Source organism: Megalopta genalis, chromosome 8, assembly GCF_051020955.1.
Source record: "Megalopta genalis isolate 19385.01 chromosome 8, iyMegGena1_principal, whole genome shotgun sequence".
In the NCBI taxonomy this organism is placed as follows: Eukaryota; Metazoa; Arthropoda; class Insecta; order Hymenoptera; family Halictidae; genus Megalopta; species Megalopta genalis.
The window spans coordinates 21,429,103-21,442,358 of NC_135020.1; the positions used below are offsets into that span (position 1 = coordinate 21,429,103).

At 33.7% G+C, this 13,256-nt stretch overlaps 1 protein-coding gene and 1 long non-coding RNA gene across 6 annotated transcripts; one reads left to right on the forward strand and one right to left on the reverse strand.

Annotated features, from left to right (window-relative positions):
• The first annotated feature begins 5,897 nt into the window (after positions 1 to 5,897).
• Positions 5,898 to 13,256, forward strand: LOC117225513 (uncharacterized). Of its 5 annotated transcripts, none has more exons than XM_033479170.2 (4): positions 5,898 to 5,916; positions 6,359 to 6,502; positions 7,017 to 7,163; positions 8,537 to 13,256. In XM_033479170.2, the coding sequence occupies exons 2-4, from the start codon at positions 6,365 to 6,367 to the stop codon at positions 10,403 to 10,405; spliced, it is 2,154 nt and encodes a 717-aa protein (XP_033335061.1). In that variant the 5' UTR covers positions 5,898 to 5,916; positions 6,359 to 6,364; the 3' UTR covers positions 10,406 to 13,256. The 5 variants fall into 5 exon arrangements, 4 of the variants coding, with proteins under 4 accessions (XP_033335061.1, XP_033335052.1, XP_033335069.1 ...); XR_004491528.2 differs by lacking the exon at positions 5,898 to 5,916 and having other exon boundaries at positions 5,950 to 6,502; positions 8,537 to 11,912; positions 11,996 to 13,256; XM_033479161.2 differs by lacking the exon at positions 5,898 to 5,916 and adding an exon at positions 5,950 to 6,302.
• LOC117225539 (uncharacterized) lies at positions 6,382 to 7,079 on the reverse strand. Its single transcript, XR_004491540.2, has 2 exons — positions 6,985 to 7,079; positions 6,382 to 6,883 (listed from the first exon to the last, which is right to left on the reverse strand). It is a non-coding gene; the product is annotated as an uncharacterized LOC117225539 (long non-coding RNA).

A 13,256-nucleotide genomic window follows, 5' to 3' on the forward strand; every position in this document is an offset into this window, starting at 1 on the left:
TCTGGACTAATAAAATACCGCCCATAAAATGTCCAAATCAATGCGAACAATCGAAACTTCGTAGGTGTAGACTTTTCTAAATCGACTATAATTTACGATACAGCTTTCACGCGACTATCGCGGAATCGTGAGCGTATAATAATTTTATTCTCGATTGATGCAATCTCCGTAAACACATGCTCGACGTTGAGAGACGTCTCTCTCAACCGAAATCGAGGGAGCGATAGGGGACAATTGACAAACGTAAACGTTTGACAACAAAACGGGGGACGTGGTAAACGACTATTCGGAAATAGCACAAGCAAGCAGCGGCAAAAACCGGCTGACTTCTTATTGCCGATCGTTATTTAATCACACGAGTAAACGTTCCATCCTCTACCAACGGATAACGTGAAATTATGCGCGTGCGCACGAGTCACGAATAAAAGCAATTACCGTATAGAAAAGAATCACGCGTAACAGTTACTTTGGTGTTTTCGTTGCTAGATAAATTGAGAGAAAGTAAGGGAGAGCGAGAGAGAGAGAGAGAGAGAGAGAGAGAAAGAAAGAGAAAGTGTAAGAGTAAGAGAGTAAGAAAGAGAGAGAGAGAGAGAATGAGAGGAAGAATTAGAGAGAAATAAATAAATAAAGTCCCGACGTATTTACGAGGTAGATGATAAAACAACAATAATAATAATTAATAATAACGAATAATAATATTTAAAGATAATATTAATATTAATATTAATACTAATATTAATATTAATGTAATAAGAAATTAGTTGCAGCTTTCTGTGTAAGGTTATTGTGATATCTAAAAAAAAATAATAACTTTACCGTAGCGATATGAATTATTACAGAAATAAGAATCTGATGTTTAGTGAGCAAATAATAATAATTAATATATTATATATATATATAAAAATATATATATAAATATAAATTTATATCAGTATGTCGACGGGGCTTTTGAGCGATACGCCTCTCCGCGATCGATGAAACAGGCGAGCCGCGAAAATGGCCACGAGTTTCTCTCTTCTTATTTTGCTTGCAGCATCTTCACGGACGAGGTTCAAACGACAATCTTAGGCCTCGTCAAAATACTGCCAGATACGTGAGGACATTCCGAAAATCGATCTCGAAACCAGCCGACTATTTTTTTTCCTCGAGTACAAGCATGCACCGCGATGATAACTAAGAAAGCTATCGACATTCTCTGATCGACGGAACAATTTGAAGAATTTGAAAATTATCCGAGCAACTGCGGCAACGTTCGAGGTGTAAATAAATGTGAAACGTGAAATGTAAATGTGATGTGATTCTGGCTCGATTATTCGGAACGTCCGCTTTGCATATCTGGATCAATCCGTCCATACGTCTCACGTCGAGGCATTTGCACAAAAGCGTGCATATTAATCATTGGGACTACAAAAACATATCATATGTAACGGTAATGATATATTAAAATATATATATACATACATACATACACGAGTATATATATATGTCTATGTATATATGTATATATATTGGCGTGTGTGTCTGTGTGTGTATGTATATATATTTAAAAAAAAATATTAAGCAATAAGATTTTATTTATATGCCTGTAGGAAAAGAATAAATTTGAATGATGAAAGCGAAACACTGCATATCAACAATGTGTGTCTGGGCAAGGATTAGCTTATATACATACATAATCATAAATATAAATATATATATGTATATGGATCGATATACATATATATATCTATAATCTTTACTTCGTCGTTGTCAGGCGTTAATGTTAAACTTAATTATCATTAATTAATTATTAGATTGTGAAAGAATTTCTTCAGGTTCTAAGCAAGATTTGGAAATAATAAAACAAGCAAAATATGTCCTGTGTTTTTATTGTTCCCCATCCGATATATACGCAAGTATTTCAATGTATACAGTATATGAGCTGTCTCAACGCGAGAGCACAAGATTTTACTTTTTACCTATTGTTAAACAGAATACCATGAAACGCACAATCTCCCAGAAATAGTTTTTCACATCTTATATTGTTTACAATTCCAACGTCGAATAATGACACAAATATCGAATAATTATAATTACGGGGTATAATTACATATTAATTGTTATGGAGTTATCATAACTATTGGATCAATCGAGTCAAATTCATCGACAGATTATCTACACTCTAAACATACGATTACAGTTGCAAGAATTTGTCTCTTTGTCTATCTTATGTACTTCATTACGTTTCTTCTTAGTAGAAAAACTCACAAAATTATCGAACACTTATATTATTCGATAGATAATAAAGAAAAACCCTTTCGGGTGAAGCTATCGTCTACTTCTACAAGAATAGCAGTTAAAAGTTAAAAATGTGAAGGAATGATTGCAATATCAATTTTTGGTTGATATTCTCTATTTTCGAAAAAATCGAACACATGGTATGTGAGAGTGCCTTTTCAATTTTTGAACCGAAAATCTTAATCGCGGAAAATTAAAAACACGATAGGTTCGAGAAAATTCAGATTTCATACAAAAACTGTAAAGCATCATCATTTACATTTTTACAACAGAATTTTATGGTCATTTCCACGAGACGTCTACACAACTGATTTGAAATTTTCAGTTTCTCACTCTGTGCTTTTGTTGAGGCAACTTACACAAACGTAGCTACAGTGTGACACACAAAAGCATATTCGTCGACATCTAAAAAGATGTCGATTCAATGCACAATAACAATAGATAGATTGAAATTGTATCTGAAATAATAGTACGCTATTATTTTATGATCATTCTAGTCTCCTGTGTTTGCCGTTATTGTGTCGCAAAATTAAAGTTCACTTTGCATTAAATCTGTGACACATGATATCGGTAAGATAGGCTTTTGCCGTTTTATTTAATCTTTCTTCTAAGTTTCTACTTCGCGTTTGCTCACACGATTTCTATTGGAATTACTTTCAGTTTATTTATAGAAAAATAGAAACATTAAACAATTTCAAAGATCCGTAAAAATTGTATTGTTAGCGACACAACATCGCGTACGCCACATTCCCTGAAATAGCGGCGCCATCTATAGTAAAGCTTCTAACACTTTTAGTATCAGCACAGACGAGGTATAGGAGTAAACCTGCTAAAACCAATATATTTGTCACCCAAAAATGGGGCTTCGGAAAGCGTATTATAATTTCCGTGTTACGGTATCGTTACCAATATTTCCGAAATTTAAGCTTCTTAGTGAAAATCGAGTATTCTGTATATCTCATTTATATCGCGACACGCTTTATGATTTAGAAGCCACAAATTCATTGGGTGCACATATTCGAACGATAAAAGTGGAGATATAAATTTAATAACAATTTAACTTATTTAAATATGACGTTTTGACTCGATAGTCGAGTTAAAATTTCATAAAGTATTAAGACACCTGTAATTTGCACTTTACACCTAATTTCCAAAGTTTTAGCTGCGCTTATTGTAAGTATAGATCTATCAACTTGTCAAATTTCGTTAAAATCGGCGCACAAGCCACGTCTGATACTCCCCTTGTAAGACATTCGCTTTGAAATGCTTTCGCAACGCCAATTCTTCGAAATAGCTCAGCGACAGGAGACTGTATCCAGCTTCTTGGAATTTAGCCCGGATAAGCAACGTTACGCGCCATCCAGCTGCCTGAACGTCATAACGCCAGAACGGATGAATCCCTTTGCTCAGCAAGCAGAATCAAAATTCTGGGAACCGGCCACACTGACAAGGCGAGGTCTCCAGGGTTGACGCTCACTTTTCGATGAGATTTGGTACGGTGATAGAGCTTGTCAAGCTGAATCCAATGATACCCTGTTTGGGGGGCAGGCAGCTTATAGTTTTTGAGATAATTAATGTTAAAGTTGTCAATAAAAGATTAGAAAGACGCGCTCGATTACGGCGCGAGGGTTCAGATAAGCCGGATCGAATCCCCCACCTTTCCCCCTACTCCGTAATATTTCTAGTACAGCGCCGATGTGGTACACATTCGCTCGTGTTACTAGGAACGGTTCACCGAATCGTGCACCGATTCACACCGTACGTACACACGCGTGTACACATGTAGTTAATATATTCGTGTATTTTAACACGTATATTTCTTAAAACACTGATACATGAGTGCACGTGTAGTTTAATGTATCCATGTTCCAATTCGTTTAGAAAGTATAGCAATAAGAGGTTCTTAATTTCGCGCAGATACGTAACAAAAATGAAATATGGACGAAGAAATAAATCAAAAGAAACAATTGCAAGATATTTGGAAATATTTTGAATCAATTAATCATCCATTTTTACAGAAAAAAAAACTAAAGTGTTCACTTTCTGAATGATCTGATATACGAATACGTTCACGAATACATACACGTGTACCTGTGTATTTCGGAACCCGTGCACTCGTGTACCCGTTATAATACTTAATAATAAGTACACGGGTTAATTCGGTAACCCGTTAATATCCGTTCAAAACCGACATCCCTACGCGGAGCGGTTCGGCGCCGACCGAATGAGGGAGCGTACGCACGGTATAAATCGGAGCACGGTTCGGGCATCGTCGGTCGGAGCCGAACCGTTCCCAGTAACGCGAGCGATAGGGTACCACGCCGGCACAGTATTAGAAATATTAGGAAGTGGGGAAAGGTGGGAGGTTCGATCCGGACTACCCGAACCCTCGCGCCGTAATCCAGCGCATCTTTCTGGCCTTTTATGAACAACTTTAACATTAATTATCTCGAAAACTATAAGCTCTATCTGCCCCCAAAACCGAGTATCATTGGATTCAGCTTTACAAGTTAATAGTTTGAAATTATTTTCTTTTAGCAAAGACGATAAAGATCGAAAAGATTAATCGCACTAAAATCCGCGAATATTTAACTATGTTTAATAATAATTTAATAACAAGCTAAATACTATATTTTGTATTTTAATAAAATGCAATTAAGCGGAACAAGATCATTGAATGTATTGGTTCAATAAATACGCATAAAATATTTTTCATAATATTCGTGCTTTAATAATCGCGTTTGGTAAAAGATTGATCTCCGACGGCTTCAAAATCTAAGTACCAAAATTTGAAACAACCGTTAGAAAATGCAATGTGCAAAAAGAAAATTGGTAGTTTGGATGTTCACTCACTATTTTTGATAGAAGCAAAAGGACGCTGAATTAGAGACCTGGAATAGAAAGAAGATCACAGTTCCAAATCATTCTTGAAATTATTCATTTCTGCGAACTATTTATATTTTTTAAATACAAATACTGACATTTATTAAGAATCAGTTCGCAACATATAATGAAAAGTCATAAAAGTATCTAATTTATCTTATTCGTTAAAAAATAACAAAAACTGAATTTTGAAAAAATGATTATTATTTACGTTTATAATTTTGTCTAATTGTTCAAAAATAGTCAAATCTTGAAGGATTAAGTTTAAGCCTTCCGATTAAATTCAGGCTCCGAAAAGAATTACGAAATGTGCATCGAAATATTTTCTGTATATCCCAAAACATTTCCTAATTTTTGTGTATTTACCGGCTGTTTATTTTCTTTGTTTAATTATTCGAAATGTACAAATAAGTAGTGTTCTATTATTTACACTACACTATGTGTTCCACGATATTATCGAATGTTAAGAAAATATAAAGATGCATAAATAGAAAACCTATAATTACTATCATTAATAATAATAAATTAAAGCTTGGAATATATAGTATAACAAATCTCGAAAATGTCCGAAATTAAGTGGTGATAAGTTACGTGTGTCGAGCAATGTGTAAATAGACACGTACAAACAAAAATGACATATCACTGTATTTCAGTCAAGGACTTCAAACACGAGGAACACGTGTATATGAACAAAATATAAACATTGTTACACAGTATACGGTTTGAAGTGCTACAAATGCGTGACTCATTACGATTGTGAGTTTCGGTAACCTGCTTATTCGATAATCGAAATTCGAGTAATTGAACGTAGAATTTACGTGAAATCATATTTGCAAATTTTTTCGTAAATGTATTGATCTTTTCATACGTATGAATTTATTTGTATACATATAAATTCGAGTTATATGTGCAAAGAATTAACTGTCTTTCTTCAGTAATTTAATTACACACTATCTATTTTAATATAAAAGTGCGTAACATCAGATGTCGTTGTCAGTATTATAAGATTGCGCCACTGAGCAAATGTGTAGATGCAAGCTCTATCTACAGTTTGAGTAAACTGTATGTTGACTCGTTGACTGTTATGGCTATGTCCCACAGAAAATGCGACGCTGATCTCGAACTGTGAAATGCATTTATTTGTAAGTGAACGAAAGCGGCGTGGAAGTTTTATTTTATGTGTATTTCGATATTTAAGATAACAATGAGCTGGGAAATCAGCTGTGCAGATATGTGTCGTGCGTGTATGAAGGTCGATGGCGTTCTTCTCCCTATGTATGATGACGACACAATCAGCCAAAAAAATTTACCTGATAAACTTGCTGAACTGGCATCGATACAGGTTAGTAACGAAGTAATTTCACTCTTCACATTTATCTCATGAATAAATGCAGTGTTCTTTTTCTGACAGTTATTCGTGTTTAAGTTTCACGAAGATACAACATAACCTTAAAATGATATTCACATGTCTTTATTAAAGATTATGTTCATGTTTCCTTTTTATTATTACAACGTCTATGAGAGTACAATATTAAATTAATTGTATGTTAAAATTATTTTACATAATTAAATTATGTTTTACAATAAGTTGTGACATATGTCATGTTGTCAACAATTGAGACAGGTAGTGTGAATGCTCATTGGAACAAAACAAATAGATTCTTGTAAACATATTTTCTCAGAAAATTCCTTGCTTATACCTATGTACTACCTTTTGCATAACCTACAAAGAGATAGTTTTAAGTATATTTACTATAATGTTTACAATACTCAATATTACATAATTGATCTGTTATACTCTTTTAATTATATTTATATGCTTACCTAATTATCTGATATATATATTTCTTTTTTAGATCGATAGGTATGATGGACTACCAAACATGTTGTGTGCAAAATGTGCATATCGCACAGATGCATTTTATGACTTCAAACTGCAAGTTCAAGCTACAGAGAAGAAACTTCGCAAGATGTTTGAAACACAAATTCATTGGGCCATAAAGGTAAAGTTGATAATACTTTTATTTTTAAAATATGATTCATACGGTTGTATAAATAATGACTTAAAAAGCTTTAGAGTAGAAGTATAGATTTATAAAATATCAGTAATGTTTTTGTGTCAATAAATATTCTGTCAATGTTATTAACTGTAATATTACTTCAGGTTATAAGTTAATTTTTTAAATATCACTCTAGTTTTTCATTAAAAATAAGAAGTAAAGAATACAAACCTTTTTATTAAAGATAGGCTTCCATGCTATTTCTATCAATTTTAACTGACAATGACATATTACCAATCTTATAATGAAGTGTATATTGTTACAATTTTATTATGTATTGGTAAAACCAACGTTGAATGGCAGGAACTAATGACAGGAACTATTTCTTATAAAAATATTAAGAAAAAATTAAATAACATAGAGATGAAAATAATTTCCAAAGTTTAGATTAAGAACCATACTTAGCCGAATATTTTGGAAACTATTACAGTTAGGAGGATAATTTAAATTACAAAGTTTTTTAATACATTTTTAGTTTTGAATTAAATAATTTTTTCCAAAATTATTACAAAATAAGGTCTTTAAATAGAAATATTCAAACAAATGAGATTTTGACACAATAATTGAATCAGTAGTATATGATGATAAAACTTCATAATGATAAAATTGCCATAATAGATCAATTTAGCATCAACAATAGGAGATTATTCCTAATGTTCTTACAATCATTATTTAAAATACTCTAAGTGACTAAAATATAGTATTTCCAGTCATTCCTTTTTATTTTTACATTTTTATTTGTTAGCCATTCTTATATGATAATTAGACTGCGAATTTTTCTGCACTAATGGCATGTACAGATTTGTGAAATACAAGAAAATCTGTATATTTACCTAAAATGTAGGTACAATTTTGGATGATCGAGTGACAGTGCTTATTAGAGATATATAGGAAGGGAAGTAGAGTACTCCTAAGATGGATGAAATGTACATTTGGATTGATTTGGATGGATTTTGAACAGTGAAAGTTCAAAATATAGATGAGAGATAAAATATTAAAAAGTTGATGTGACGTTAATCTATCCATCCAAAGTTAACATGTTATGAGCATTAAATAGGCTGTTTAAGATTCCCACACTTTTGTTTAACACATTTTTTTCAAAATGCTTTCTTTCTTAGATAATCAACTATTTTTATAATTTTGAATTTTTGTATCTTCAAACAGTTTTTACAAAGTTGTATCGATTTTTGTGTAGCAGCATTCGAATCAGAAATTGTATTTTCTTGCGCTTTCCTGTTGTTATTGTTATTCTACTATTTATTTTTCTTATTCACAATAGACCACAGATATGTAATCTTCCTTATATTACTTTTCAGGAAGAGATAATGGGCAATGATGTAGATCAGGACTGTGCAGAACAAGCAAATGAATTGCTAGAGGTGAAGTCATTCGATGTCAAACAGGATATCAAGTCTATGAACTCAGTAGTGAATTCAGAACAGTTTCTAGCCAACGAAATAAATATGACTGTTAAAGCAGAACATATGTTAGAAATCGATATGTCTCAATTAGTGGAAGAAAGTGATGAATTTCACAAAGCTGACTTGTCCAACTTAAGGAGTATTCTTATTTCGAAACTACCAGGAATACAAGTCGAACAAGACAAACAAATAAAGGGCGAGATACCAAATGAAATTTCAAAAATGCTCGAATCTCAGCATTTAGACTATACAATAATGTACATACCGGAGGATGACGTTTCCTTGGAACATATGAACACCGAGAACGTACTTCCTTACGAAATAGAAAATACTATTAAATTCGAGGCTGACAAAAAAATTCTTATAGATGATTGCAACGAGGAAATCTTGAATGATTCACAAGATAACGAAGACTTTCTGGATACCGTTTACGATGAAAAATTTGAGAATACACAAGATAGTAAAAAAAACCAAGACAAACAGTCTTGGAAGTCTTCAAACCCGGAAAAGAATTCGAGGGAAAAAATAAACGGACGAAGCAAACGAGAAGTTTCATTAGAATTAAAACCACAGACGGAAGAGAGCGACGACTCCGATTCTGATTACTTTGTTGACCCGAAAGACAACATACTGGGTAGTTTGAACGATACAATTACTAGAATAAAGGAGATAAAACTCGAAGATAATACGATACAGTACCAATGCACCTTGTGTTTACAAAATTATGATAAATTGACTGGTATTCTATTGCATACTATAGATAATCATGTACCGAGCAGTGGGCCATTCTTTTGTGTAGTATGTGAGAAAGATTGCGAGAGTCATAGAGACCTGCGAGCACACGTGAAAACACACACAGGTCAGTTTCCGTATTCATGTTTCATATGCAACAAAGCTTACACGATGAAGAGGTATCTAAAGAGGCATATGGTGTGCCATACAGATTTTCCTAGACATCGGTGTCCGAAGTGTGGTCTCAGATTCAAAGTTAAATCCGAGTTAGAATCGCACATCTCAACGCATATACGTGGCGCGCCTTACGCTTGTAGCCAATGTCCGCGATTATTTAATCACAAGGGCAATTACAAGCGACATCTGATTAGTCATTTGGACCCGCAAGGTCTTCATCTGCCTAAATATCCTTGTAAAGTTTGTGGGAAGAGATTCCTGAATAATCGCACTTTGGATACGCATATGCGTGTTCATACAGGTGAAAAGCCGTTCAAATGTGATGTCTGTGGGAGGTCGTTTTCGCAGCAAGGCAACTTATTGAATCATGTGAGAATTCATTCGAATCCGCGAAGTTATACGTGCGAAGTCTGTGGGAAACGATTCAATCAAAGAGCCACATTAAGGGATCATAGCCTTCTCCATACAGGAGAAAAACCGTACGTTTGTAACGTCTGTGGAATTGCGTTTACCTTCAGTGCAGCATTGAGACGTCATATGTGGACTCACACTGGTGGGAAACCGTTTGGATGTGAGATTTGTGATGCTCGTTTTGTGGGTAAATACGATTTAAGACGTCACATGAGGATACATACTGATAGGCCTAGAACGAAACGGAGGAAAAACACGATTAGAGTGGATGATGATGAAGACAAGGGCAATGAGGAGAACATTGCGATCTCTGAGCATCCTGACACAGAGACAGTCTTAATTGAACAGGTCTTCCTGACTCAGGATGTCACACAAGTTGTACGTCAACAAGAATCTGAGAAAGAAAATGTTGATGCTCTTTTTAACCTTATACAATATGGTTAATAATAGCAGTCCTTGTATCTCTTATCATATGCACACACCAGCACTGGTTTTTATTTATAAACGATTTTTGATAATCACGTCAATTAGACCGGTAATCGCCTGAAAAATATGAATAGAATACCGGTTAGTATCCTCAATCTACAGACGCTATATTGATGTTTTCAATTATTACATTACCAACAAGTGTGTGCGGTATAAGAAGTATCGGGAAAGATTCTTATTAGGTAATAAGAGACACGTGTACTTCTATTTCAGTTAGAATGTCAATTTAAATATATAACACAACTAAGGATATTCGTTCTGATTATCTAGAATGATTCGAGTTACTTTCTCAACTTCAAAACCATTGCAAAACTGTTGGCTTTTTTCAGATGTAGGAATGGTCGCATGTGGACTAATAGAAAAGTATTTCTGCAAAATAATATTCACACACACTTGCATATTATACATCGAAGAAATTCCAAAACAGACTTGGAAAAGTACTTACTCGATATAACTGATCATAAGATTCAATAGAACCAAACGTATTATAGAACAGTATCAATGTGCAGAAATTTCTGCTTAGTTAATAACGTATACAATAAGAAAGTGAAAATACAGCAATGCCTCAATAAATTAACAAATCTAGCCCGAAATGAACTGAAATTATAAGCCATCGAGTCGCTTGTAGCTACATAGTCATCCTTTTTTACTGCAGGATGGAACCTAATATTCATCAAGAATGGAAAATCAGATATACTCGAAGTAACTGGGAAACAGTAGTATTGTACATAATGATAGATTTCTTAGAAATTTCTATGACAATAGAATAGTGCTATATGCGGTATAAAAGTTTATTTCTAATGCGAACTTACACGATCAATTATGTGTTGTATTAAGTTACAGCATTCGCTGTTTAACTAATAACATTAAAATATTTGAACATTATCACCTTTACGAATAGACTGCAGATATTTATGCAAAATAAACATGTTTGAAACATGTATTTCACTTACCTATTTTTGCTATAAATGCATAAAACCCGCAATCTATTTATGAATCCTGTTATTCTGTTATTGAATATTTTATAAAATTCTAATGAAAAGTACGGAAATATTTTTGAAAATTAGAGGATTCGGCTTTTTATTTCCGAATAGCAACTATTACCGTCCGAGCAATGTTTTTTAGTTCCATAGTTTGCTGTTTGTAAATAAAGCATCAATGAAAAATTCAATCAATATTGTTTATTATATTTTGATCAAATTATTACGGATAGATTATTAGTTCCTTAGATTAGAACCAGTTCATACAGGCTGCGTTGCAAACTGTTTTCAATTCATCATTTTAATTACTATTAAATAATTGTACATTGCGTGTAATTAATAGTTGTTTAAACAACGACGCGTTTGATCTGATCTCTGGATAAGGATAAGGACCGAAAACGCTTGCCACATTCACAGGAACCGCACACGCCCATCCAGAATTGCGATCGGCTCCTCGAAAATCCGTTCCATCTCATTCCAAACAGGTACCACGCACCTTCCGCACAGAGGACATTCTACCTAATAATAACTAATGACTAATACATAATAATGTATTATTGGTCAACAGACAAAAGGGAATCAGGGTCAGGACCAGCGTTGCTAGTACGAACCCCTGCCCTTCACCGTCGCGCCGGCATGTGTCCGCTTCCCCACTTCTCCCGCCGAGACCATCTTATCGGACTACCGGGCGGTTGTAGTTATTTTCTACTACGCGACGCGGCTTTCTAGGTGCATCACTTCACGGCCTTACGTGAAGAATCGGTTCTGTACGGGCACCCGTTGCAGTCCCGGCGGGAAAAGTGGGAGAAGCGACGGGCCTCTCAGCGCGGCACATGTTAGCAATACGGGAAAGGGCAAGGTGTTGAAAGTCGATGGTACGCTATCCCGTGGCATCCCTGATCGGGAGACCACACATCATAAACCAGCCGGGTGGAATCTTTGCAAAAGTGATGAGCCTCGAGTGTAATAATCTTTTAATAAAACTTTGATCAAAATATCGAAGAAATTTTGAAGTCTATTCGGAATTTATTCGAGATAGATGCGTTCGACTTTTATGAGGCATTACTGTACGAAATAATGTTTTTAAGTACATATGCGATTTTATCGGATTTTAATCTCTAATGAAAGACTAAATGCGACAGAACATATGATGATATTGTACAAGTCACATATCTCCATCTGCAATCAGATGAAAATTTATGAATAATTTTGTATGCGTGCCTCTAATTCATTCTTAATTTGAAGTGAAGTGAATCTTATGAAAAATTGTAAAGCCAGATTTTATAGATATTTATTTTTAGTTAAATGAAAAGTGTATACTAATTTCCCTTTTTTGCTTTCATTCTCAATTATTTTACAGTACATGTAAGTGTTTTAGATAAATTTAATCATTTCAAAATTTTCAATTGCGCAGTACCTGATGTTTGTAATTTGCATATTTTTTTACGACTTTGTAAAAATTGAACTGTGTAATCAATTTATAAATACATTTTGTCGCAATATATTTCAGTAGAACACTCTACGTAAACATAAGTCATTTGTCGAATGAGTGGAACGGGGAACTTCTAGAAGGCGTTAATTAATTAAAAAGACGAAAGTAAATGATAATGTAAAACGCGATAATGAAAACTATTTATATTATATAATACTTATTTAAGTATAAATAGTAACAAATAAGTGAAATACATAAATTATAATGTAAAAGTATATAAATTAATTCTTTAATAATAATTAAGTTATACATGTCCATAATTGATTCCTTTTCTTGTCAAATAAAATAAATGTTTTATACCGGCAAATTACAATAAAGAATTATTATGCGAACAATA

What these genes read in the sequence shown, in the direction of transcription:
- LOC117225513 (XM_033479150.2), top strand. Translation starts at nt 6,338, where the DNA reads ATGTGTATTTCGATATTTAAGATAACAATGAGCTGGGAAATCAGCTGT. An exon ending in CTGAACTGGCATCGATACAG is followed by an intron (nt 6,503 to 7,016) that starts GTTAGTAACGAA and finishes TTTCTTTTTTAG; the next exon opens with ATCGATAGGTATGATGGACT. An exon ending in AAATTCATTGGGCCATAAAG is followed by an intron (nt 7,164 to 8,536) that starts GTAAAGTTGATA and finishes ATTACTTTTCAG; the next exon opens with GAAGAGATAATGGGCAATGA.